This window comes from Microtus pennsylvanicus, chromosome 9 (genome assembly GCF_037038515.1).
Source record: "Microtus pennsylvanicus isolate mMicPen1 chromosome 9, mMicPen1.hap1, whole genome shotgun sequence".
Taxonomy (NCBI): Eukaryota; Metazoa; Chordata; class Mammalia; order Rodentia; family Cricetidae; genus Microtus; species Microtus pennsylvanicus.
This window is the reverse complement of record NC_134587.1, coordinates 43513772-43541444: the sequence shown is the minus strand read 5'-3', so window position 1 is coordinate 43541444 and position 27673 is coordinate 43513772. Positions and strand designations below refer to the sequence as shown.

The window sequence follows — 27673 nt, the reverse complement described above, 5'->3', positions numbered from 1 at the left end:
AACTGTATAAACAACCAATTTTATTTTTAAGTTTTACAAAATTGAGAAAATATATATATCCCTTTGAAATATTTCACAAAAATATACTTTCATGTCAATCAAATCTATTGTTATCACTTTAATTTACCATATAATATTCCATTCTAGGCCCATACCATAACTTAGCATACTTCTTATTACAGAATATGTAATATTTTTCTTTTTTCCCTATTACAAACATAGCATTGGTTTATACATTAATACTATCATTTCTGTAGAAATAAGTCAGTCCTGTCAGCACTGATACTAGGATGTCTGAGGGGCAGAGAAGGCTATGGAGAGAAGCATGTACTAAGACATTTACTCAATGTTTGTTCGAGACAGGGTCTTCTGTAGCCCAGGCTGGCCTAGAACCTATTTGGCAAGAACACCTTGAACTCCCAATCCCCTGCCCCCACCCGAGTGCTGGACACATGTGTGTACACCACCAGACAACTCAATGTTATTGCATGACTATGCAAAGTGCTGGGGTACAGTGACAAGCCCGAGCCCCCCATTAGTGTGCTTCCTTCCCCTGTGGCTGGTCTAGCCCACCTTCTAATGGTGCCACAAAAAGGACAGCTGAGAGCTGTAGGGGACAGGAGATTGCAGAGGGCACCAATGGGAACAGAGCATATGGTACAATTTGCCACTTTCCTTTCTCTGTGCTCCCCAGCACAGATGGGATACAAGTCTGAACACTTGGTGTCCCAGACTCCCTTGCAGCAGATTTCTGCTAAGGTCACACACTGACACAAGTCTCTGCAGAGGCATGTGCTGATGGAGGGACACAGGCCAGCAGCAGTAGACAGCCTGGGGTATGGGAGCAGCTGGTTGGAACATGGGAAAATTGGGGTGGTCTGCAGGACTACACAGCTTCTCTGCAGTGCTGCTGCTCTCCGGGCAACGCACTCCTCCTGTTGGCTCCAGCATACCACCGAACAATCTGTGTGTGTATGCTTGAGACAAGGTCTCATTATGTAGCCCAGGCTGGCCTCAATCTTGTGACCCCCTTTGCCTGTACAGTGTGATCTCGTAGAACACTTTGTGTTACCTAAACCCCGGTAGAAAGTGATCTCTCTGTAACACCCTTGGTGGTTTCACTTTCCTGACTTATAGAGGAGCCTCCTTTCACCCTGTACTAGACTCCTATAGGAGCTGTGCATCAGCTGGACAAATTCTTCCAAGACTAACAGCTGAGCTTCCACAACGAATGCAAGTGTGCCAGCAGCTATGACCAGCAGCAGTCCACCCAGAAGAGGAGATGCGCAGGAAGAGGCCCAAGGGAACAGAGAGCAGTCTGAGGAAGAGGAGGGCCGCAGTCACTGCACACCAGGGGCACTGGAAAAGAGCAGAGCAACACCCGTCAGGAAAGGGCAGCTTTCTCATCTTTCTGCGCATAGTGTTCTCTCCAACAACTGCAGGGCCAGGGTTGCTTTGGTTCAATGGGACCAGCGGTGTAACCGTGTCAATGTAATGGTCCAGAGGTATTCAATCAGCTCATGCTTCTCACAGTCACACATGAAGGGGTCCCTGCAGGTGCCACACAGGGAAGTGAAACCTGGTGCACACTGACTTCATCAACCTGGATCAGACTTCAGGGAGTCTAAAGCCAGGTGGTTCATTATCAATATATTTAAAACACAGTACAATTTGGGAAAAGGTTTCCAGGCACCAGTCAGTCCAATTAGTTCAATTCCAGGTGCATATGCAACTACAAAGAGATTCTTTTATATAGTACGTGTGACCATAAGGGTGGGTTCTATAGCTAAAAGGCCTAGAATCTAGTGTGTCTCTGACAAATATACAGGTCACCAGGACACACGGTACATGTGACATCTCCCCTAAGGATGGGTAAGAGTCTAGGGAGGGAAGAGTTTGGGATAATCATCCTGGGGAGTTAGGGTGAGGCCTGCACCTATAGCAAAAGATGAGTGAGGTCTGTCTCCACAGAGAGAAGGTCACCAGGTCGTTAATAGAATCCACTCTTGGCTTTCCGGATGGGATGCGGGTATCTGATTTTATCTCCTCCATGGAGAAGACATCCCTGTGTCCTCCATGGAGAAGACATCCCTGTGTGATTAATATTCCTGGTTCTCTTGGTGCTTGTCTGTGAGCACAGGACCTCTGTGCCCCCAATACACGCAGACTTTAAGGTGAATACTAATACTTTTAAAGATACACAGGTGTGCATGGGTGCTGGTGCGCATGTATGTGCATGCAGAGGGTAGAGGGCAGTCTCTGGTGTTCCCCAGGAGCTGTGCTGTCCACCTCATTTCTTCAGGTATGCTCTTTTACTGGGTCCTGTGACTTGCTGATTAGACTAAGCTGGCCAGCTAGCCCTCAAGATCTTCCTGTTCCCACAGCCCAAGCGTAGGTGACTGGTACATGCCACCATGCCTGATTCAACTTTTCAACCTGAGAGCTGGGGATCCAACACAGGATCTCATACTTGTGAACTTGTGAGTAAGCACTCCATTGGCCAAGTCTTCTTCTCAGAGTTTTTTTTAATGTACATTGGTCTTTTGCCTGTGTGCATGTCTGTGTAAGGGTGTTGGATCCCCTGGAACAGGAGGTGCAGACAGTTGTGAGCTGCCATTTGGGCGTTGGGAATAGAACACTGGCCCTCTGGAAGAGCAGCCAGTGCTCTCCAGCCCCTCCCGATGTGTTTTAATGCTCATCCATCCATCTCAATGTTTTAATGTTTACCCATTCATCATACCATTCCCCGTATCCCCAGACAGGGTTTCTCTGGGTAGCCCTAGCTGTCCTGGAACTCACTCTGCAGTCCAGGTCTGCCTCAAACTCAGAGATGCACCTGTCTCTGCCTCCTGACTGTTGGGATTAGTGGTGCGCACATCCACTATGCCCAAGTCATACCATTTTTAACAGATAAGATCTTCTTGCCTCGTCAGATCTGGGAACTTTCTCCCCACCATCCCCAAGGTTTACATATTAAAGGCAAGGTCCCTAGGGCAGTGTCAATTGTAGATGGTATTTCCTCCTGGGAGTTCTTTATGACATCAGGTGAGCCTTGAAAGGGATTGTGGGATTTCCCTGTTCTCTTTTGCGTCCTGGCTATGAGGTAAATGACTTTACTCTTACATGTGCTAGCCACACTGCATTGCCGTCACAGGCCCAGCGTAACAGCACCAATGGGGCATGGGCTGGAACCTCTAAGGAGAAAACCAAAGTGAACGCTTCTCTTTCTGAGGCAAGCAACTCAGCTGCTCAGCTACAGCAAAGAGCTGACCGACACACGGGCATAAACATAACCAAACTAAAGGAAAAGGGCAAGAATTGCACTTACCTGGGCTCCTCTGAGCCCTCCCCGTCGCTGTCGTCATCGCAATAGAAGATGTCTTTGAACAGGAAGTCTTGTTTGGGAGCTGAGGGCGTCTGGATCTGGCTACTGTTTTTCTCCTTCTTCTTGTCTAACTTTTCCTTCAGCAAAGGCAGACTGGTCTCATATAAGTAGTCAATGATCTCTGCAGAAAAGGTCATTTTGGAATTATTTGTACAAGTCTCCAGTTAAGGTCAAAGGACACAGGCCGTTAACAATGCCCTGCACTCATTACCACACGTAAGATCCACCTTAACTGGGACACACAGTCTCTTAGGCCGTCTTTGAGAGAATCCCGAGGCAGGCATTACTCTATCCTTATTTTTCTGTTTGGCACAGGACACTCTCTCTAGTGTACACAGGTATACAAGTCTCTGTGAGTACATGTGTATAGATATACACACAAGTGCACATACGTGGAGGCCAGAGGTTGATGTGAAGAGCTTCCTCAATTGCTTTCCACCTCATGTCTTGAAGCGGGCTCTCAGTGAACTTGGAGCTCTGTAGTTTTATAGGTTTGGCTAGAGTGGCCGGCCAGGGAGCTCTGGGGATCCTCTTGCCTCTGTGTCTCCAGAACTGGGATTCCAGGTATGCACTGCTCAGCTTCCCATGTGCTTGCTGGCGACCCTAACCCAGGTGTGCACGGCTGCATAGTCAGTGCTCACTGAGACAACACCTGCTCCCTCTAACCCATCTTTCCAATGAGGAATGGAGCCTGATGGCATTAAGAAACCGCTGCAGGGCTTTAGAACACTCTTCAGGACAGCGGCCCTGCTCCGTGGCTCCAGGCACAGCACTGTTAGGAGGTAGCAGAGCAGAGCAAACTGCCCTCCATCTTATCAGAGCTCCTGGACTCAGCCTGAAGTCAAGGGGAGGTTTTGAGACAGGGTGCCATGTAGACTAGTAACCCTGCTGTGTAGCAGAGGCTGGCCTCTAACTCAAAGAGATTCCCCTGCCTCTGCTTTCCTATTGCTGGGATCACCACACCCGGACAACACAATACTCTTAACCAGACAAGGATTTGTAATACTGACCTGGAAAAGTCTTTTTCTGCCAAAAAGGAACACAGGCAGCTTTCAGCTTATAAAATTTTGCCTGAACAAAAGGTGGAGGGACATCCCTTTAGAAAGGAAAGGTAGGGGAAAAAAAGTCAATCAAAATGTCATCAGTTCTTTCTGTGATAGGGTTTCACGACCCCACACAGGCCTGGAACACACGGTATAAGGGTGACTCCCGATCCTCCTGCCTTCACCCTGAGTGCTGGTGTTATAGGTGTGCATCACACCTGAGTTGATGTGGTGCTGGGGACAGAGCCCACTCCTCTGTCCTGCCACATGGGAGGCAGCACTAGCCCAGCTGAGCTGCACCCTCAGCTTCTCTCCTATCAGTGCGCACACCACCACTGGGTTATTCTGCATATAACTAGCTCCAAACACAGTGAGAGTTGACTCTATAGAATGTACTTCTAGAAACAGAATTACTGATTTCCAAATGGAATTACTTAAATGCTGAAGGATACCAGGCCACAAACTAGATATAATTTACTAAAAAAAGGCAGTAATCAGGAGGTGGATAAAGAAGTTTTAGTGAGGCTGGCCAGATATGGCGCATTTCTGAAGATGGCAGTGGGTGTATAGAGCTCCATTTGTTCTTTTATCTGTCTAAACTTCTGATAAAAGGTTAAAAACTACTAGGCGTTGTTGATAAAGCAGTGCTTAGGAAAAAGAGCTTATTAAAAAGAAGGATTCTCAAGAAGCTGAAAAACAAACTCAGAGAGCAATGGAAGACCAGGAGAGGAGTGGAAAGAGGGTCATCAAGGTCAAGGCCAGCCTGAGCTGTGGTAAGACACAGGGGGGGGAATGGATGAATGGTAAGGGGGGGAAGGAAGGACAATTGTAAAGGACTAGTACAGTCCCTGGTGAGCCTTTAGGTAGAGAAGGAGAAAGTGCACAACCAGTCTGAGCTCTGATGGTGGACACGGTCCAGGTCCTGCGGGCCTCCTGCACAAATGCTCTGGGAAGGGAGCAGATGCTGGCTTCCTGTGGGCAGAGGGCTACTCACTGCTTCTTTTCATGCATCCCTTACTCTGGACAAAGCTACCTGTTCTCTATTAAAAAATAAAACAACATCAAACTGTACTGGCTAGCTTTATGTCAGCTTGACAACCTCAACTGAGAAATGTCTCCACCAGACTGGTCTTCAGGCAAACCTCTGAAGCATTTTCTTGAATATGGGAGAACCTTGCCCACTGTGGGTGGTGCCACCTCTGGGCTGATGGTTCTGGGTGAGAAAGCCATGTTCCTGGACTCTGCATCACTTCCTGCCCCCAGGTTCCTGTCCTGCTCTGACTCCTCTCAGTGGCTGCAAGTGAAAATTACCAGGGAATATAAAAACCTGACAACCGGGCAACACCATTCCAACAGCCGCTGGATGCGGCACCGCTAGCCCTAAAAGGTTCTCCAGTTCTTGGAGGTGAAGGCGGGAAGATGGTGAGTTTGAGGCCAATCTAGCTACACAGCAAGATCCTGCCACAGAACACAGCAAAAGCAAAGCAAAGTGAAGCCTAAGGCCAGAGATGATCCAGTGTGAGCAGGTGCTGTGTGTGGAGGCTGGAGGGTGAAGTCACGTGTCTTCCTCTGTCACTGCCTACCTTCTATGCTGAGACAGTCTGGAGCTCAGGGGATCCACCCTCCCAGCACTGGGGCTACAGACGCCAACACCATCTCCAGCTTTGCTATGTGGACTCAGATCCTTGTGCCCCAGTGGCAAGCGCTTAATAGACTGCCTGAGTCTGATCTCCACAACCACGTGGTGAAAGGACAGAACTGAGTCTCATGAGGTTTCTGATCGTTGTATGTGCACTGTACACATGCACACTCATGCAGACACACACTCAGACACAGGTACACATACACGTACTCATATACATGCACACGTACACACTCATACATATGCAGACACGTACACTCATACACGCGCACACATGCACACTCATAAACATGCATATCCATACATATACACACACAATAAAAAGTTATTTTAGCCGGGCATGGTGGCTCATTCTTTTAATCCCAGCACTCAGGAAGCAGAGGCAGGAGGATCTCTGTGAGTTCAAGGACAGCCTGGTCTACAGAGTGAATTCCTGGACAGCCAGAGCTGTAACACAGAGAAATCCAAATATAAAAAAAAAAAAAGAAAAAGAAAAATTATTTTTAAAACATTCTACGATTGAATAAGCTTAATGTTCAGTAAATGGTCTTACCCTATGGCACTAGCAAGATCTTCCCAATCTATCTCATTAGCATCATTCACATTTAGTTCATATAACCTGCAAGAAAGAATAAAAATTCCTAGTCAAATCCACCTCCACAGACTCACAGACTACCAAGAGCTGAAAGGCCAAGGGCTTCCATCTTATTCTAGTCCCCACAAGTACACTGTCCAGCCTAGTCCGAGGTTAGTCCAAGTTCAGAGAGCAAGCTCTGGAGATGAGCTGAGAAGCATCTCCCCATTCCACACAGCCTCTCAGGAACAGTGCCCTGCACTCCAGTCCACTGCTCAAGACACCGTTAGTATTGAACGTGTACCACTCATGCAGTGATGCTCCCTCCGCACCATGGGCTGGGGCACCAGCCCCATTCTGCAGACAAGTACATGGAGCTTAGGGACTCGGCCACCAACTCAATTTGTCATGACAACTGAAGTGGTGAAACCCTGAACCCTAGTCCTGCCTGACCTGAGATGTCTTCTCAGATTGGCCAACTTGTCTCTCTTGCAGAATGAAGGGTGAGGCACAGCAAGCCAGGGTTAACACAGGAAGCATGGCAGAGTGATGGGACTAAGAAGCTGGACAGAATGGCCACAACCACGGGCCTCTGCTGCTCTTGCTGCCACTACAACATAAGCCTGTGTCTGCCAGACTCACAGGTGTCAGAGATGCTCATGCCTCCACTTCCCTTGGGCTACTGTGGTAAGGACTCTGCATAGACAAGGAACTCAGGACAAAGCCGAGCAACAGTTGCACCAACAGGTCACTGCGGTATAGCAGGGCTAACTTGCCATCACCAACTCCCAATGGACAGGAATAGCACACCCATAGGGACAGCTCTGCAGACTCAACTAACGACTTTAACTGAGAACACAGTATGGCCACCATGCATTGTCCCCAAGAACACTGGGAAGCAGGTAACTTCTCTTCATCAGCCCCATTCAGAACTGGTCAGAACAGAGATTCAGAAAGGCAGGCCACACCAGCTGTGACACACGTGGAAGGTGGGTCTAAGCAACAGCATCCTAGCTCGGGATTAACAGTGGTTCACACAGCACCCGCCCCTATTTCAGTACCTTTCAATAAGGGTGATTTTGGCTTGCAGAGCATTGACGCCACGATACACAAACCCACCTTGGGTCATCCTTTTGGTGAGAATCTCTGTCCTGTTTAAAAAAAAAGAAAGAAAAATGTCACATACTTTTAGTTTAAAAAGCACAAATTTCCCTTATTTTTAGTATAGAGAGTATAAAGCCTGTGCATAAATAAGCACTGGAGAAGCCAGGAGAGTTACACACAGCTCACCCTTCAGTGGAGTGAGGTGCATAGCTGCTCTTCCTGCAGTGCCATTTACAACCTGGGGATCCTTTGTTGTCTGAAGAGACAGGCTCTGACTGTGTCTCCCAGAATTTTTTTACTTATCCAAGCAAGACCTTTCCCCCAAATCACTCTTATGAGTGATGTCACCTGTGCTTTACAACAGCCTAAGTGACTTCTGTGTTATCTTAGGGCCAGGCCAACTGGACACCCACAGACACTATGTTCACCTGAGTCAAACAGCCTCAACCCTAAATCTTAGGCACTTTCTCTGAGTTAACAGTTTCCATTCTTGTGAAAGAAACCAGATGTACTTTGTAAGGAATCTCAATGTAAACATGTCTCAAATTGTTGTGCACTTGGGACTGAGTTAATTGTTATCTGAATACCTTTTTCCAAAAATTGTGCTGTGCTCAAATATGGCTCAAGTAAAAGGATCTGGGCCAGACAGGCTCTTGAAGTCCTGGGCCAGTGCCAGTTACAATAAAAATCGGGCTGAGTTTTGTTCTTGTCTCTCTGTGGGTCGTTTCTTCCCTGCCTGCTGTACCCTGCAGGGAGCCCCGCAGCACATGAACTGCTCTCACTCGATGGGCAGAGTAAATAAACAGACAGGAAGGTCATGGCTATTTAATGGGGCTAATGGGGAGAGGTATAGTTTGTGGTATGAAATCTGGGTAAGGACAATTGTTTTCAAATTGATAAATGACAATTTTTGGTTTTACACATAAAGGCCGGTGAAAAACCATTACTAGTTCTATAAAGTGGAACACTCCAATTGAGAGACACAGTATACTTATGAGTATTATTTTCTCAGTGCAGCAGCACGCTGGCTTCACTGCAGCACAATGGAGTCCACGTTAAGTGTAAGTTCCACCCAGCTGGGCTGGACTACAAGCTCTCATCACCTTCCTGTTTTCTCTTCAGTTCCTTTGCCAATTCACTGGCTGTACTTTAAGATATCATATTAGTAAAAATAAGACTTTTTAGACCCAATTAATCATGGATTAATCAGAACATTCCAAACTGCTGGTGCTGCAGGAAGTGAAGCTTTCGCAGGAGGGGACTGAGAAGACATCTGTGCTGTAGGCCTGTGCACCAGGAGGGACCCTGGAGAGCGCACTGTAAACAGACAAGGCTGTGGGCTTGGTGTGGGTAGACTATGTCTGTTAGTAACAGAGCCAACATTACCCCTCGACTGTTATTCTTCCAGTAGAGTAGAAGACTCTCTTCATAAAGTCTCAAGCCTATAATTTGGAACCTTTAAGCAGTATCCATCAGGCGGCAGGTAATCCAGGACCCGAGTATGGCTTGATTAACGGCAAAGGGGTTTGATTTCTTTGCTTTGGGAAATTTTGAGTACGTGGAGGCCAGAGGTTAACATTGGCTGTGCTCCTCTACTGCTTTCCACCTTACTGTTTGAGACAGGGCTGTTACTGAACCTGGAACTCAATGACCAGAGCAAAGGCCACAATGAGCTCCAGGAATCTGTCTCCAGCCTCATCCCACCCCCTGTGTTGGGGTTATAGACACCTGATTTTTACATGGGTGCTGGAGACCTAAACTCAGGTTCTAATGCTTTACCCACTGGGTCATCTCATTTCCCCTTCCAGCACTGAAACATCACCCTCCAGCTGAGGCTCAGAACCTACTCTCCTGTTGCACCCTAAAATTGAAGAGTAGAAACAGTCCCATTTCCACTACACACTCCCAACATTATCTGTTCTTTGGGGTTTCTTTCCCTGAGCACTGATGTTAGTTAAACACAGACTAGGCTGGGAACTTAGCTCAGTGGTAGAGTGATTACATAGCATGCATTTGGTCCTGGGTCTGAATCCCAGAACAAAACCAAAGCAAAGCACCCAAATATCCCAAACAGAGCTGAAAGGTGTTAAAAGGGCAGTACAATTCAGGAGGCAACCTATTTTATTTTATTTTATTCTTTTTGAGACAGGTTTCTCTGTAGCTTTGGACCTTGTTTTGGAACTAGTTTTGTTTTTTTTAATGAAATGTTTATTTATTATTTGTACAGTGTTCGGCCTCCATGTATTCCTGTAGGCTAGAAGAGGGCACCAGCTCTCATTACAGATGGTTGTGAGCCACCATGTGGTTACTGGGAATTGAACTCAGGACCTCTGGAAGAACAGGCAGTGCTCTTAACCACTGAGCCATCATCTCTCCAGCCCCTGGAACTAGTTCTTACAGACCAGGCTGGCCTTGAACTCACAAAGATCCACCTGCTTCTGCCTCCAGAGTGCTGGGATAAAAGGCGCATGAGCCACCACAGCCCAGCGCAGGAGTCTGCTTTTAATGTGAAGTACTTCTCTGGATTTTACTCATTTGGAAGGTGAGGGTCACCAAACGCCTTGGACATAGTGTGGGTTCAGTCCATGAAGAATCCCTGCTGCACTGAGGATGTAGCTGGACACTCAGGCTCGACCCTCCAGAGCTCGGGAAAGTGAGAGGACATGCAGCCAGAAGGAAACAGTCTATGGTAGCCAGGAACTAAATCAGCGCATGACTATGAGGGCGCTGCAGAGCAGCCCCCAGCAGCCACTGCCCTAACCTCAAACCAAGCAAGGCCAAGCAACTCTGCCACTAGGCTCTGATCTCCCAGGACACACATTTCTATCAACTGCTTCAGTTTTGCAGACATGTAACTTCTGGGGTTATTCAGCATAACATGGGGATATAAAGAGTACTTCCTTAAAGCTGTTTCAATTAAAAAATTTATTCTTCCTGCCTTACTAAAGACATGAAAGATTGTCAAGAGTCACAATCCATCTCAATCTACTGCTCAGGCTAGCCCCAAATCTCCTGCCTCAGCTTCCTGGATTCACAGATACCAAGTCTGTCTTTAAGTTCTGTATGAGGAAGAAATAAACCCCTGCACAGAAGCTGCTCCCCACATGCACACTGTCAATCAAGGTTAGGTACTGACTGAAGCAGGTGCAGCATTCTCGACACTGTGTGTTGTGCACAGCTATATATAGGCTCACCCATGCCAAACAAATAAGAGAAACCCATCAAAATAGACACAGGAAGTCTTACACTTACCACTTACTTTTGCACTGCATCCAGTTTCTGGTCTCCACTTTGGCTTCCACTTCCACCCATGAAATGCCCTTGTACAGTTTTTCCCGGACAATGGACAGGCGACCTTCAGGGTCTTCCTGGAGTCTAGAATCCAGCTCTCTTAACTCCTGGGGAGACATTTTCTTTAGGATCACATCCTCCACAGCCTTGATTAGTCTCTGGGTTTCAGTCTTACTCCAAGCACCGTGGTTTATATCTGTAGGCATAAAAGGATGACCTTGTAGTTGTTCATCTATTTGCTTTCTAAGCACAGTTAAAAGGAGATGTTGCCAGGTGATAGTGGTGCACGCCTTTAATCCCAGCACTCAGGAAAGAGAAGCAGGTGGATCTCTGAGTTTGAGGCCAGTCTGGCCTACAGAGTGAGTTCTAGGACAGCCAGAGCTGTTACAGAGACAAACCTGTCTCGAAAAACCATACACACACACACACGCCACTAAATAAATAAAAATGATAGATAAATAGGAGATGATAAATCAGGCCCTTTCCAGAAAACAGTAGGCAACAGCTCAATCAAACCAACCTAAAATAATTGACAATAGTTATTCTTGTTTTTTGGTTTATGAGACAGGGTCTCTCCATGTAGCCCAGGCTGTCCTCAACTCACTATGTGGACCAGACTGGCCTCAAACTCAAAGATCAGCCTGCTTCTGTCTCTCAAGTACTGGGATTAAAGTGGTGCACCACTCCTTCTGGTTTAAGTATAACACTCTGGGACAAAGAGACTGCACACCTCCCTTTCTGAGGCTCCCTCCTGGCCAGCTTCTGGAGGACCAGCATAAGAAAAAGGATTCACGCTATAAGATATGGAACTGAGGCATGGTCAGTGGGCTCAGTAAATAAAGCTAGTTTCACTGACAGCACACAAAGAAGCCAAATGAAGTAACAGAGAGAGCAGGTACTAAGAGTGGGCCCACAGAGACCTCTGCACACTGGCTCAGTCACTAGCTTATTCCACAGTGAGACAGGCCACTTACGACCACCAATCTGAGAGTACTTCAGGGCAACAGAGAGGCTGCTTCGGGCTACCATTGCCCCGATCTTTTTCCAGTCGTTTCCATGGAGGGAATGGTATGCCTTTAGCTTCTTAGTATCTTCTTCATTGTACCTGAGAGAAGGAAAATGGATGTTTAATGAAGTCCAAGACTAGAAAGGGTACCTTACCTCATGGCGCTACTTTGGGAAAGCAGAAGGCAGCACTGACAGGAAGCATGTCTCTCCTACCAATGGCTGGAGCCCCTCACTGCCTGTCTCAGCATTTCAGTGGTGGTCATGCCCTTAGTCACAGCTGGCCAGAGCCAAAGGCCAGAGCAAACCACCTGAGCCTGTTCTTACCCCACAGGCTCTGTGCTGGCTTGGACATGGCTTTCTCCACCCACCAGATGGCCATCTGCATGGTACTCTGCAAGGAGCGCTGCACTGTTCTAGGCTTGCCTTTGGCATCTATGGACCCCTGGATCACACTACTTCCTCTAGACAGTGCTGACTGCTGCCGAGCAAACCCTCGTGTAAGCCACTCGGCCTGCTTCGCGCCCCCACAAGGAAGACTTGACTTCACTTAGTATTAGCAAGATTACCATGAGAAGAAGCTTCCTCTGATCTAGGCATGTGACTCCCTGATTCAGCCATCTCTGGCAAGCACAAGGCCTGGGTTCCACCCCAGTGCGTGGCACAACACTTCCAGTTAGTGTTGGAGGGCATTTATGACCTCCATTCTAAACCCAGTCACCATTCATGGCAATAAGGGTTAACTCCATGTGGCTGGAAGTCATACAGGAGTTGGCACAGCTGGGAGGCAAGGCCCACGAGGAAGGGACCTTGTCAGATTGTTCTCTCTGGGCTTAATATAAATATGTGTATGCCTGCATTAATCCTATTAAATATCTAAGTAGTACATTATAAATTTTGAGATTGAACACCATAAATACTTAAGCCAAGATATAGCAATTTTCATAACCTTAGATTTCTAAATCTTTGCTTGTTTGTTTGTTTATTTTTGAGAGTTTCTCTGTATAACCGGCCTGGCTGTCCAGGAACTCACATTGTAGACCAGGCTGGTCTCAAACTCATAGAGATCCACTTGCCTTTGCCTCCAGAGTGCTGGGATTAAAAGCGTGTGTCACCATGCCAGGCAGATTTCTAAATCTAGAAATTTCTAAATTTCTAACCCAGGGTAGGGGTGGGTTATGTCAATACCATGGCCTGTCAAAGTTCTGGAAGACTGTGACAACCTCTGACGTGGAACTTCTCTAGTATAATAGTGGGCCAGTGTCTGCAGAACATGCACTCACAAACAGGGACTACAGAGAGCATTCTATAAAATTATTATTATTGTTATTATTATTTTTGGTTTTTCAAGACAGGTTTTCTCTGTGGTTTTGGAGCCTGTCCTGGAACTAGCTCTTGTAGACCGGGCTGGTCTCGAACTCACAGAGATCTGCCTGCCTCTGCCTCCCGAGTGCTGGGATTAAAGGCGTGCGCCACCACCGCCTGACTCATTCTATAAAATTCTATAAACATTCTATAGACACATTCCTCTCCACTATTAAGAATTGTGGGAGGTGGCTGGACAGATGGCTCAGTGGTAAAAGGATAGGCTCACAATCAAAGGGACAAGAACTGTGGGTAAAAGCTGGACAGATGGCTCAGTGGTTAAGAGCATTTACTACTCTTTTGTTGCAGCCCCGGCTATCCTGGCTCTTGCTATGTAGACTAGGATGGCCTCGAACGCAGAGATCCTCCTGTTCCTGCCTTTGCTTCCCAAGTGTTGGGATTAAAAGTGAGCAGCATCACACCTGGCTACACTTCCTGCTCTTTGCAGAGATCCCAGCACACACGGTGGCTCACACCAGTCTGACACCTCCTCTGACATCTGCAGGCTCCTGCATGTGTGGTGCACACATACATACAAAATACATTTTTTTTAGATTAAAAAAAATTGTGGGTGAGAGATTAAGGATACAGTGGGCAATGGGAGTGGGAGGGGGTAACAGGGCTGAGTCAGTAGGTACGGTGCTCACCCTGTCAGAATGAAGGTCTCAGTTCAGACTCCTCATTCACTTAGAAAACAGGCACACGGAAGAAACAAAACTGAGAATGTACTGCCAATGTTATTTAGAATGTTGGACACAAATGAAAGCTGTGGACTTTCCCTGGGAAGGAGGAGAGTTCGACCACATTAGGCATTCTGCATGTACCACAGAACTGTCCCACGTGACCTAACCTGCATCTTCCAACATTTCCAGAAAACCCAACTGGATGTGTCAAAGCAGAAGGGAATTCCAGCACTGGAGATGACTGTGCAACAGAGAGCAGAGCAAAGAGGAGCCACAGTGAGAGGCAGGAGATGCCCAGTGCTGCAGCCAGGAACACAGAGTGTAGAAGATTCCAGATGGCTTATTAAGGAAGTAGGAATGGAAATGATTTCTCTCTTTCTTTCTTTCTTTCGTTTTTTTTGAGATAGGGTTTTTCTGTGGAATAGTCCTGGCTGCCCTGGAACTTTCTCTGTAGACCAGGCTGGCCTTGAACTCACAGAGATCTGCCTGCCTCTGCCTCTCAAGTGCTGGGATTAAAGGTGTGCCCCACACCGTCCAGTGGAAACAAATCTTAAAGGCAATACCCAGCTAAATTTCAATGCTGAGATCTTTGCGATCTCCACTTCTCACCATGGCTGTGGATACTTTGTTACTTGACATCAGAACCAATTGCAGTGAGACTCTCTTACCTGCCTTTGTAATTATTCACATCAAAGATCTTCTTTGCGCGGTAGTACACAAGCTTCCAGGGCCGAGCGATACCTTTCCCTGCAGACAGTCAGGAGACAGAGTCAGAGGGGCAGCAGGTGGCCAATGTGAGACATACATGGTCATAGACGCCAAAGTAACCCAGTGGAGCCTTCTGTAGCACATTAACTCATGTGCAGCAGTGTGAGAGGCCGGCTCTTCACACGCCTGCACCGTTGGAGCAGATGAACACATGTACAGTCAACGCTGCCTTGAGCGTGGTGCACACTGGGTTTGAGGACCCACTCAGACCCTCACTGGGTTGCCATTTCAGCAAGATTGTAGGTAAGCACAGGAGAGGAACAGGCCTCTCCCCAGCAAAGCCTTCTCCATTTCCCATTCTCCAGGGGCCACCATCCCACGTCCCTGTGCAGCCCAGAAAACACCTATGGAATTATCATCTTCACACTCATAAAAGATTCTTTCACGAGCAACCTGATGCAACTTACGCATCATTTTTTTCTTTAATGTAGTTTTTGCCGGACATGGTGGTGCATGCCTTTGATCCCGGCACTTGGGAGGCAGAGGCAAGTGGATCTCTGAGTTCAAGGCCAGCCTGGTCTACAGAGTGAGTTCCAGGACAGCCAGGGATACACAGAGAAACCCTGTCTTGAAAAGATGAAAAAAATAAATATTTTAAATTAAAACAAGTATTTTAAATTAATGCGTTGAGAATAGCATACAATGTATTCTGATCATATTCACCCCAACTCCTTCTCCTAAGTCCTCCAAGATCTGCCTCCTCTTCTCTACCCTCCCCAACTTTGTGTCTTCTTCGTTTTTAACAACCCTGTGTCCAATCTGTGCCGTCCATGAACTTCTGGGGCCGGTCTCAGAGGGCTCACTGACCTCCTAACTTTCTCAGCGGGAGTCTAGCTCAAAGCGCTGTCCTTAGAAGACCATGGTGCATGGAAGGAAAGATAAACAGGACAAGAAACTAAAGTCATAATTACTGCCAAGTAGACAAAGATAGAAGATCACTTTACTTTTCCACAGGCGCACTACTCTTGAGATACAAACCCATGGGATTCAGAGTAAGTACTCCTCAGCACAAGGGGCTGAGGGAGGTGTAGGAAGGCTGATGGCGCTTGAGTCCACTTCTCCACTTACCAATGTGCAGCCTGAATGCATGCTTTCGTTTTAAATTGGTGATCAGAGACTTCTCCTCTGGATATCTGTCTGTGTACAGCAGCTTGTCTGCACTCTCAATTCCAGTCAGGGACAGGAATTCTTGCACGTTTTTCTCTATTTGTTTATTTTCTTTAGCAGAAAATTTGCCAAATCTAATAGCAACACCTAGGGTTGAGGGGGGAGGAGAGAAAGTATGTATTGTCAATAATGAATAAAAGCAAACTTACCACACTCATTTCTTTTCTGTGGTCTGGTACGTGCAGCTGTTGATCCTCAAATCCACCTTTTTTTTTTTTTTTTTTTTTTAGTGATAGGCTCTCCTGTTGACCAAGTAGGCCAGGCTGGCCAACCAGCAAGCCCCAAAGATCTTTCTGTCTCTGCTTCTGTCTCTGCCTCCCTGTGTTAGGGTTACAAGCACATGCCACCATGGTCAGCTCTTCTACATGGATTCTGGAAGCTGAACTCAGGTCCTCATGTTTGTGCAACAAGCACTTTATTGACCAATTCCCGAGCCCAAAAGGAAACCTACCAAACTCAGAATACCAGGTCTAGCAGAACCAGCCTGCCAGGAGCAGTCGAGCCCACAGGGATCTTTGGCACTGAGTGGCTCCCCATCCTCAATTCTAGTCTAAGCTATGGCTCCTCTCCCCAGGTCTTCTCAGACATCCTCTTCCACAGTGACTTGTTTCCTCAATCTCTTTAAAATAGTTACATTAAAAGCAACAGACGTTGATAATAAATCCACTCAATATTGAAGAAGAATCTAGAAGAAGCCTTCTCCCACCCCATGTCACTGAACTTCCTGAAAGTGGTGTTCACAGGGGCTAACAAAAGCCTGCTGAACAAACATAAGCTTTCTCTACGTGCAAACCAGGGTCACGATTGACAAAACATAGTAGTTTACAGAGAAAGAACTCCTGATCCTTGTTCAATCATTAAGGATCAATTGTGTGACTAGCGCATTGTTCTTTCTTTTTGCAGAGCTGGAGACTCAGTTTACTTGTCTGGCTTTAGATGTTTTGTTTTATTGTGACAGGGTATCATGTAGCTCAGTCAAGCCTCAAACTCCCTACGTAGCTACGAATGGGCTTGAACTTCTGATTCTCCTGCCTTCACTTTCTGAGAGTTGGGATTACAGACAAGCACCAGCACACTCAATTTATGGGGGTGCTAGGAATCAAACACTACAGACTGAGCCATAGCTTCAGCCCTGGTTTTCAGTTTATTATACATACAAACATTCATGCAACAAAATTAAAAAAATAACTCAGTAATTTGGACGTAGAGCCAGGCATGGTGATTCACACCTGGTAAATCTAGCACTTGGGAAGCTGAGGCAGGAGGATTGAGAGTCTGAGCTCAGCCTGCTTTACCTCATGATTCAACTCAGAATACAGCAAAGGGAGCTGGTGTGGGATAACACCTCTGTAGGCTGTGATTATGTTTTATTACCACTGCTTAATAAAGAAGCTGATTTGGCCAATAGCCAGGCAGAATAGAACCAGGTGGAAAATCCAACCAGAGATAAGGGAGAAGGGTAGAGTCAGGGAGATACCAGCATCTGCCCAAGGGCAAGATGCCAGAGCACCACCAGTAAGCCATGGGCCACGTGGCAATATACAGATTAACAGAAATGGGTTAATTTAAATGTACAAGCTAGCTAGTAATAAGCCTTGCAGTGATTATTTTAAGAATGGCTGCAGGACCAGGGAGGGCAGTAAAGCCTCCGTTCACAGGGGGCCAGAAGACACTGCTCTTTAAACTGTGTCCACATGAGGCTCTTGGGGGGTGTGCTTAACCTGTCTGTTTCTACTCTCTTCAACCTCCTTGGCTCCCAAAGTCAGAGCCCCTCAACGTACAGCGCATACTTGTGTAAAAGAGTCCTTATGCCACACATGATCATGCATGATAAATACATACAATGAAGAAACATTCTAAAAGGTGACTTTTAACATTCCCCAGTAACTAATGCTCAGTTGTGGCACATCTCAGATCTATACCCCCACCTCCCACCCAAGATAGGGTTTCTCTGTATAACAGCCATGGCTGTCCTAGAACTCACTCTGTAGAGTAGGCTAGTCTTAAACTCACAGAGATCTGCCTGCCTCTACCTCCAAGTGCTAGAATTAAAGATGTGTGCCACTATCATCCAGCAGCTTCTTAGATCTTCTTAAAGGATGCTTCCCCTGGGCCCATCAATCCAAGTCACTCACAAAAGCAGCTGTTGCCTGCTCTGGACATTGAAAAGTTTACCTTGTGCCTTAAATTCCTTGAATCGTCCCAGGTCATCCCGATACATGCGTCTGATTGTGGTGGCTGCCCTTTCCTGTATGTCAGGAATGAACTCTTGGAGCTGCTTCACTGCAGAGCCCAAATCCACATCCGATTCGTCAGAGTCTCTCCCATCTTCAGATACATATCTTGTTGCGGAATTGCTGACTGATTCCAAATTGCTTTCTTCTTCAGGGGTGGATTCTAACCTAAGGGGGAGACCGGTAACTAACAGTCATCTCTTCAGCTAACACCTTTCCGGCTCTTTCTGAATGGCTCTCAGTCGAAGAGTAGTGAAGTTGGACTGCACCTCGGAGCCATTCAGTCCCTAACTTCAAATGCTATGCAGCCTGACGACATCAGATGGGTACATGCGAGCAGAAATTTATGTGCTATGTCTCACCGGTGGTTCCTGCGGCACAGGCTAGAGGCCTCATTTCTTCCTTAGGTTTTTTTTTTTTTTTTTTTTTTTTGAGACAGGGTTTCTCTGTAGCTTTGGAGCCTGCCCTGTAGATCAGGCTGGCCTTGAATTCACAGAGATCCGCCTGCATCTGCCTTCCAAGTGCTGGGATTAAATGTGTGTGCCACTACGGCCCGGCTCTTCCTTAGTTTTTTATGTATCCAGCGCAACTGTTTTCGCCAGTTCTTTAGCAGATGTCAGAATCTGTCTGCTCTTACTTAGTATGTTCAGGCATCAGTGAGTCTGTCGGACTAAAAACTAAACCATCTTGCCCACCTGTTAACATTAGATAAGTAACACTAGTTTTGCACAATCCTCAGTAAAATATACACCAATACACGCTCCCAGACAAGCTGAGTTGCTGAGAAGTCTTAAAATGACTCAATCTTATAGCAGTAGGTAAAAAGAGAGCTCCGTGAAAATCTAATTTAACTACCTTCTTTTACACATGGAGAGATTCAGCTATCTGCTGAGACGGCTCAATTATATGTGCATATTATGATTTCTGTCATTTCCTAGGCTCACAGAAGACACGCACCATTCCCAGCTTACCTCTGCATCTCTTCTGCATGCTTCTCGCTGGAACAAGCCTGGGTTCCTGCCTCCCTTGGTCTGTGGTCCACATCCTCTTCCCTCAAAGCCTTGCTGCCTTCCAATGAATCCGCGAGGACATTCTCAGCACTGTCGTCAGGCAGTGAGACATTGTCACCAGAGGTGGCAACAGGAACAGATGCACACTTCCTTTTCTTAGACTTTTTCCTGATACTGTGGGATCCTTTGATCCTCTCACCTCCTTCTCCAGTCCCAGCCTCTCCTCCAGGGTGTGTGCTACCAACACTCTCAGGCATGACCTCCAATTCCTGGTTCTTGAACACTTTTTCCTCAGACTTCTTTTTACAAGACACTGCTAGTTCTGTGCTTTTGCCTTCTAGATTCACAGAAGACAAGGATTCTGAGTGGGGCAAGATGATGTTCTCATGCTGGCTTTCCCGTACAGCATCCCTGGATACAACTTTCTTCAGATGCTTTTGATTCTTTTTGCTCCTAACATCAGTGTGCAGCTCTTGACAGTCATGTTTCTGGGACTCAGCAACAGACATCTCCTCTGCTTTGTCTGCTTCTGCTGACTTTTGTCCCTTGCTCACATCTACATAAACAATATCCACATCTTTTCTAGAACTCTCCAGCAGGTTCTCTATGTTTTCTTTATTTACAAGAATGATCCCTGTTTTCACATCCACCTCCCACACACTACTTCTCTTTTTTTTATGTGTAGAAATGGTCTTTTTGGCTTTATGGAAGGTTTCTGAATTTTTCAGAAGGGAAGAAGTAAGTTGTTGGAACTCCCTCCCCTTCTTCCTCTTGGCTATGTGAGGATGCTCACTCTCCAGGCTCTCAGGGGCTGGTGTCTGGGATTCCCTCCTGTTTTTCCTCTTGGCTATGTGAGGATGCTCACTCTCCAAGCTCTCAGGGGCTGGAGTCTGGGACTCCTTCCTCTTCCCCGGCTTGGACACCCGAGGATGCTCATTCTCCAGGGTCTCAGGAGCTAGAGTCTGGGACTCCTTCCTCCTCTTCCCCGGCTTGGACACCCGAGGATGCTCACTCTCTAAGCTCTCAGGAGCTGGAGTCTGGGACTCCTTCTTCCTCTTCTTCCCTGGCTTGGACACCCCAGGATGCTCACTCTCCAAGTTCTCAGGGGCTGGAGTCTGGGAGTCCTTCTTCCTCTTCTTCCCTGGCTTGGACACCGGAGGATGCTCACTCTCCAGGGTCTCAGGGGCTGGAATCTGGGACTCCTTCCTCCTCTTCTTCCCTGGCTTGGACACCGGAGGATGCTCACTCTCCAGGGTCTCAGGGGCTGGAATCTGGGACTCCTTCCTCCCCTTCTTCCCTGGCTTGGACACCGGAGGATGCTCACTCTCCAGGGTCTCAGGGGCTGGAATCTGGGACTCCTTCCTCCTCTTCTTCCCTGGCTTGGACACCGGAGGATGCTCACTCTCCAGGGTCTCAGGGGTTCTTATTTGGGGTCTTTCCTCGGACACAGAAGACCGTTTCTTTTTCTTGTAAAAAACTGCACTGTGGATTTTAAATCTGCTAGAGTCTTCTTCCATCCTATTCCTTTAGAAAAACATGACAATGGTTTATTTTGGCCTTTTAAACATAAGTCTGAGGGCAGGAATGACAGCACAAACGAAACTGTATGACAAATGACAAGTCTGCAGTCATGAGTATAAATTCTGTACTATTCAAAATATGGGAAGCTCACTGTAATCCACATTGCCTGGCCCCACTGCCTTTATGATACATACACACACGCACGCATGCACACACACACACACACACCTTCCAATTCACAGGAAATAACACTGTCCTGCACATTCTGGACCACATGCCACTCAGACTCATCTTCTGTGACAGGTACTTGCTGCAGTTCTCCCCACATGCCCGAGTCCTTCCCTGGCTCTCTCTGGGATCTCTGCTGCCTCCCACTCTCCTGGCTGCCGTTGCTGCTCCCTTGCCTGCCCGTGAGCTTGGCTAGAAGACTGCTTTGCTTTACTCTGAGACAAGGTCTTGCTGTGTTGCCCAGGCTGGCCCCTAACACTTGCTACCCTCATTTCAATCTCTTCAGTCCTAGGACCACAGCTGGAACTGGAAGCTGACTTCTTTAAGAGAGCCTTCTCTTACATCAAGTTGGTTCTGACCAGGAAGCCTCCTCTCTACTGCCTAGCTCTCATAGTACCAGAAGTGCTATGTGATTGCTGGGTGGAAAATCATCTCAACCTTACTCACTGGGAGCCCTGTGAACTACAATGGCAAGGGCAAGTTGTACCTATGGGTGCAACAGTGGCTTGAATGTTTTAGGGTAGCAAACTGCTTTTTAAAACTAAAGCCTTGATCCAACATGTGGGGTACTGCAAATCTGTCAAGGAGTCCAAGTTTAGTTAGACAGGGTGAATCTTCTGTTTTTTGGGTTTTTTTTCTCCAGCTTTTCTGTGTAGCCCTGGCTGTCCTGGAACTCAAAGAGATCCACCTGCTCCTACCTCCTTAGTACTGGGATTAAAGGTGTGCACTACCACCACCTGGCATCAAGTCAACCACTATTATTCTGCTAAATGGACATAGCATCAATCTGCCTCTACCTTTGTCCTTCTCTACCCATAGATTAATAATTAATATATCTCTCAGACCTCATCAGAGAGGTGGGTTTTTTGGGGGGGGTGCTGTAGACAGTAGTTAATGCAGAAACTCACAACTGGTCAAAGTACAGAGAACAAAGCTGGGTAGTGCTGGTGCACACCTTTGATGCCAGCACTCAGGAGGCAGGGACAGGTGGATCTCTGAGTTCCAGGCCAATACAGCCTAGCCTACAGAGTTTCAGGTCATCCAGAGCTACACAGAGAAACCCTGTCTCAAAAAACAAAACAAAAGCAAGCAGCAGAAAGTACAGAGAACAAATGTTAGCGGAGTAATGAATGGGACATCTGTGTGCCTCGCTCGCCTTCCAAAGCTTGGGGACCAGATCCTGAGCACCCAGACTGGGAGAACTGGAGCAGAGCAGCGTCTTCAGGACATGACATTCACAACTCATAATTCATAGCAGCCGTGTGTAGCTAACACATGATCAAGCCAGTTCAAATGCCGAGGGGGAGGGGCTGATGAGCTCCCTCTCCTGAGGTGACACAGATTTCTGGGAAAGGGAGAGGCAGTTTTCTCTAAGGGTATGTGGTCCCTAGTACTGACATGGCTCCAGAGGATGGCCCCACACCCAGAGTATATGGCAGCCATAAACTTGACTGGATGGGCTATTTTTAAAAAGAAAACAAAGAGGACATGAAAAGGGGGAGGGAGGCCGAGAAGTGGGATCATCCAAGAACTGGATTAAACTGAATTTCTCAAAGAATTACAAAATTCGGGCTGGAGAGATGGCTCAGTGGTTAAGAGCATTGCCTATTCTTCCAAAGGTCCTGAGTTCAGTTCCCGGCAACCACATGGTGGCTCACAACCATCTGTAATGAGGTCTGGTGCCCTCTTCTGGCCTGCAGACATACACACAGACAGAATATTGTATGTATAATAAATAAATATTTTTTTTTAAAAAAAGAATTACAAAATTCTCAAAGAAGTATTATATTTAAGGCCAGAAGATGGTAGTACACACTTTTAATCCCAGCACTCAGGAGGCAGTCGCAGGTGGATTTCTGTGAGTTCAAGGCCAGCGTGAGGATAGTCAGGGCCATAGAGAGAAACCTGGTCTTGAAAAAGAAAACAAAACAAAAAACAAAAAAAGCTTCCTTCCCTCGTTCTTTCCAATCTGTGCTTCTTTTGTAGCATTTGTAATTCTAAAAATTAACAATAAGTCACTCAGTCATTAAACATCCATCCTGCTATCACACTCAGATCACACAAAGGAAGCCAGCTTGCATGTGTTGCTCCTGCTATTGCCACTACCGGGGAGCCATGACCCAGCCTTTCATTAGAGTGAAGTGAGCTTCATGCTGGCATCACTAAGCACCCACAGACCTCATACTGGCCTTTGACAAAGAGGGCAGATGTGCTTGTTAGTGACCAGCAAAACAAGAGAACTCCACAGTGGAGAAGGGTGAACTTTCACAATACAGGGGTATGAAGTTTGGATAGATATACTGGCGGGGCAGGTATGCAGTTCAGCTGGTAAAGTGCTTGCCCTAGCACACACCAAGTCCTGGGGTCAATCCCTAGCATCTCATAAATCTGCTGTAGTTGCACACACATGTAACCTAGCGCTGAAAAGTGGAGGCAGGAGGATCACAAGTTCAAGGGCCTTCTCAGCTACATAGTAAGTTTGAGACAAGTCAGGGATACTGGAACCCCACTTTAGACCCTCCTCTCTACTGCATAAAGAGTTACATACACAGCTGGAGCGATGGCTCAGCAATTAAGAGCACTGGCTGCTCTTCCAAAGGTCCTGAGTTCAAGTCCCAGCAACCACATGGTGGCTCACAACCATCTGTAATGAGATCTGGTGCCCTCTTCTGGCACACAGGCGTATATGCAGGCAGAACATTGTATACATAATAAATAAATAAATACATCTTTATAAAAAAAAAAAAAAGAGCACTGGTTGCTCTTCTAGAGGACCCAGGTTCAATTCCCAGCACCCACACGACAGTTTACAAGTGTCTTTAACTCCAGTTCCAGGGGAGGATCTGACACCCTTTTATCAATGCACATAAAATAAAGTTAATTTTAAAAAAAGCAAAAAAAAATTACATGCAGACATTTCATATTCTTCTCCTTCTGAATTGCTTCTGGGTTCAACTATAATTTATCTTTGATGACTAGGCAATATACTTACATGATCTATTTTGAGACAGGGTCTCTCTCCATGGCCTTGACTGCCCCGAACTCACTCTGTACACCAGGTACTATGTGCTCTTACTTCTTCCCATTGTCTTCACTTCTGACCTGTAGCTTCTGATTTTACTAGCAGACTCTGGATTTCTCTCTCTGTAAAGAGTGTGTCATTTCCCACCCCCTACCCCAAAGTGTTTCTCTCATAGCCCTGGCTGTCCAGGAACTCTGTAGACCAGGTTGACCTTGAACTCACAGAGATCCCCCTCCTTTTGCCTCCCAAGTGCCGGGATTAAAGGCTGGGGGCCGGGATTAAAGGCTCGTGCCTCCACTGCCTGCAGGGGTTTTAATCAACCTGGATGCTAGGCACACATTTATCCTGGGCAGTAAACAGCAGTTGTAAGGACCAGCCAGGTTTTGGAGGGAAGGGGCCATGAAAGAACAGTTGAATTCTCACCTGCAAGGCAGGTCTTTCAGGTCCATGTGGGCATGAGAGCTCTGCTTTAGACCTTTCTCCCCGATGTCACCCACTGACACACAGTAGGAACACACAAATGCTACTAATGGTCTAGCAGACAGTCTTACATGATCACTGTAGCCTCAGCACGTCGCGTATTATCAGGTTTTGCACAGTAATTTTTATTTTTTGGCATGAGTTAATGCTTTCTCTTTGGCTGCCCTAGTGCTACGGAGATGTAGGAAACGGGCTATGTTCTAATCACAGGCCGCCAGTCTGCCGCTGGGACCTGACCACTATCCAGGAGCAATTCTAGCTCCAGGCAGTACCCTGTGATAGCGGATGGTCACGTGAGCATCTGCACTGGGGTAGGGCCATGTAACAGTAAAACCAAAACAGATGTGGCAAACACTAATCACTGAGCAACATCGCCTGTGCTCCCCTGGTTCCTACCCTGCCAGGAGTCACCTTTAGCAGCCAGTTTCCCTATTCACTCTACACCCATCTTGTAACAGCATATTTAGTTATTGTTCGTTTGGGTTTTGCGGCTGTAAGAGTTCTTTCTCGGCCCCAGACGAATTTCTGCCATGGGCTGAGGCCCCTTCAATAACAATTACTGCCACCCTTCTTGAACCTTGCTTTTAATGAGAGAGAGAGAGAGAGAGAGAGAGAGAGAGAGAGAGAGAGAGAGAGAGAGAGAGAGAGAGAGAGAGAGAAAGAGGAGAGAGAGAGTGATTGTATTTTGTGTGCATGAGTGTTTTGCCTGCTTGTATGTATGTCCACCGAGTGCCTGCTGGGTGCTCGTGGGACCAAGGAGATGGGTTGTAGCGCCCACAACCCATGGTGGAAGAAAAAGAGAGCTGGCTAAATGAAAAACACACATCGGATTGTGTGTAAAAAGCACATACGGCAGGGGGATGCATGAAGGCAGAGTCAACTGTTGCAGGCCGGGTAAGTGGTCTTGGGAACTGAATTTATAGATGGCTATGACCCACGATGCAGATCTTGATGCTCGGCGACCGGCCTCAGTGTGCAGGCCATTTTATCAAGGTGCCTTCACTGACTCCTAGCCGGGTGCCACGTTCCCTACCGCACACAGACTTCCCCAACGGTCGGGCACCTTCCCGAGGCGAACTGTCTACAGCCGAGACGTGCTCCGTCTCATCTAACAGGCGGAAATGGACCGACCTCCACTTCCGGCCCCACGCGCCCTACCCTCACCACCCGTGGGCTGGGACTGATTCTGCTCTGCCCCTGGGCGGCGACCCGAGGAACAGACTGGAAAGACCCCGCAGGCCGCGGCCTGGGTCTCGGGGCAACCCCCGGCGGCAAGGACCGGGCAGATCGGCCTCAGGCCGCCGCCTCGCACAAGACTAGCGCCGCCCGCCCCCGCCACACTCGCGAACCAGAAGCTCTAACAACGAAAGGTCGTCCAACCTACCCCGTGATACTGTAGCCACTCGTCTTCCAACCCGGAAGTGTTCTGGAGACGGAAGTACTGTACTGACTTCCGGCCTGCTCCGCATCCGGCTGCCATAGTAACATGGCAGTACGCAAGGATTGGACGCATGCGTAGTTGCTTGTCTATGTCCTGACAGGGGAAAGAGTTAAAGCGTGCCCCTCTAACTAAGCAGGCCAGAAGCAGAGGCAGGTATAAGTGAGTTCGAAGCAAGCCTGATCTAAATAGCGAGTTTGAGGCCAGAGTACGTAGTAAGACCCTGTCTCAAAATACAAACAACAACAAAACCAACTAAACAAAACCCCTGAAAAACAGCAAATTGTGTGTGTGGGGGGAGCCACAAAATTTAGGAAAAAAATAAAAAAAACCTCAAAAAACCAAATAAATAAATAAATAATAAAATATAAAGCTGAGCTCCAAGCAGTGGTGGCGTGAGCCTTTAATCCCAGCATTTGAGTGGCGGAAACAGGCCTATCTCTGTAAGTTCAAGCCCAGCCTGGTCTACAGAGTGAGTTCCAGGAAGGCTCCAAAGCTACAGAGAAAACTTGTCTTGAAAAACCATTAAAAAACAAAAAATCCGGCCACTGGTGGCACATGCTTTTAATCCCAGCACTCAGGAGGCAGAGGAGACAGGTTTGCTCAAGGCCAGCTTGGTCTACAGACCTACAGAATTAATTCTAGGATAGCTAAGATTACACAAAGAAACCTTGTCTTGAAATACAAAAACAAAAGGAAAGAAAAGCAAATCTTTAATTGAGCCATCAAATCAGGGCTATCATCTCTATCAACTTTTTGTGTGGCTAATATAAAATGTGAAAAGTCTTCTCTGCTTTTGTTTGTCTACTGTGGCCCAGAGTGGCTTCAAACTGTGTAGCTGATGCTGACCTTGAATTTCTCATTTCCCCTACCTACACCTACAGTGCTGGAGTAACAAGCACCAGCACACCAGGTTTGATATAGTGCTGGGGGCTGATCTCAGGGCCAGGTGCATGCTGAAGGAGACCTTACCAACTGAGTTACATACCAGCCTAAAAGCTATAAGGCCGTAAGTTTTTTCATTCTCTCTCTCTCTCTCTCTCTCTCTCTCTCTCTCTCTCTCTCTCTCTCTCTCTCTCATTTTGTTGAAACAGTGTTTCTCTGTATAAATAGCTCTGGCTGGTCTTGAACTCACAGAGATCTGCTTGCCTCTGCCTCCTGCAGTGCTGACATTAAAGGTGTGTGCCGCCTCCACCAGTTTCTGTTCCACCAGGTCCCACATCCGTTTAGTCCCCAATAAACACACAGAGGCCTACATTAATTATAAACTGATCAGCCCAGGAGCTCAGGCTTCTTATTAACTCTTACATTAGCCCATAATTCTTGTCTGTTCGCCACATAGTTTGTTACTTTTTTGGGCAAGGCAGTCACATCTTGCTTGCCTGTGCCTGGTTTCCTTTTCATCTGGGTGATTGCAGACTGAAGCTTCCCTCTTCCCAGAATTCCCAGAATTCTCATTGCCCCACCTCTACTTCCTGCCTGGTTACCCCGCCTGCACTTCTTGCCTGACTACTGGCCAATCAGCATTTATTTAAAATACAAGTGACAGGGTACAGAACATTGTCCCATAGCACACCACCACTTGGCTCTCATTTACTCTTAAACAACCCCATGTTGTAGGTATCATTATTAGGCAATACAGTGTCAGTCCCATCCTGTAATGAGAAGACTGAGCTTTTGGCGACTTGACAAGATAGGGCCCAGGGTTCCAAC

The 27673-nt window shown here is 47.1% G+C and overlaps 1 protein-coding gene across 9 annotated transcripts; it reads right to left on the bottom strand.

The window, feature by feature from the left end:
* Ttf1 (transcription termination factor 1) lies at positions 1-25949 on the bottom strand. 9 transcript variants are annotated; one of them, XM_075985608.1, is made up of 12 exons: positions 25907-25949; positions 19233-20795; positions 18203-18429; positions 15929-16114; positions 14761-14839; positions 12014-12144; positions 11001-11235; positions 7706-7795; positions 6624-6689; positions 4396-4481; positions 3329-3506; positions 5-1359 (listed from the first exon to the last, which is right to left on the bottom strand). In XM_075985608.1, the coding sequence occupies exons 2-12, from the start codon at positions 20786-20788 to the stop codon at positions 1341-1343; spliced, it is 2853 nt and encodes a 950-aa protein (XP_075841723.1). In that variant the 5' UTR covers positions 20789-20795; positions 25907-25949; the 3' UTR covers positions 5-1340. The 9 variants fall into 9 exon arrangements, 4 of the variants coding, with proteins under 4 accessions (XP_075841723.1, XP_075841722.1, XP_075841724.1 ...); XM_075985607.1 differs by lacking the exon at positions 25907-25949 and adding an exon at positions 24013-24080 and having other exon boundaries at positions 1204-1359; XR_012911813.1 differs by lacking the exon at positions 4396-4481 and having other exon boundaries at positions 1-1359; positions 11008-11235.
* Positions 25950-27673: the final 1724 nt, after the last annotated feature.

Excerpts from the sequence above, each read along its gene's own strand:
- Ttf1 (XM_075985607.1), bottom strand. Across the intron at positions 18,430-19,232 it reads CATGCAGAAGAGATGCAGAG|GTTAGAATCCACCCCTGAAG; the intron begins GTAAGCTGGGAA and ends TCTCCCCCTTAG. Across the intron at positions 6,690-7,705 it reads AAAATCACCCTTATTGAAAG|GTTATATGAACTAAATGTGA; the intron begins GTACTGAAATAG and ends TCTTTCTTGCAG.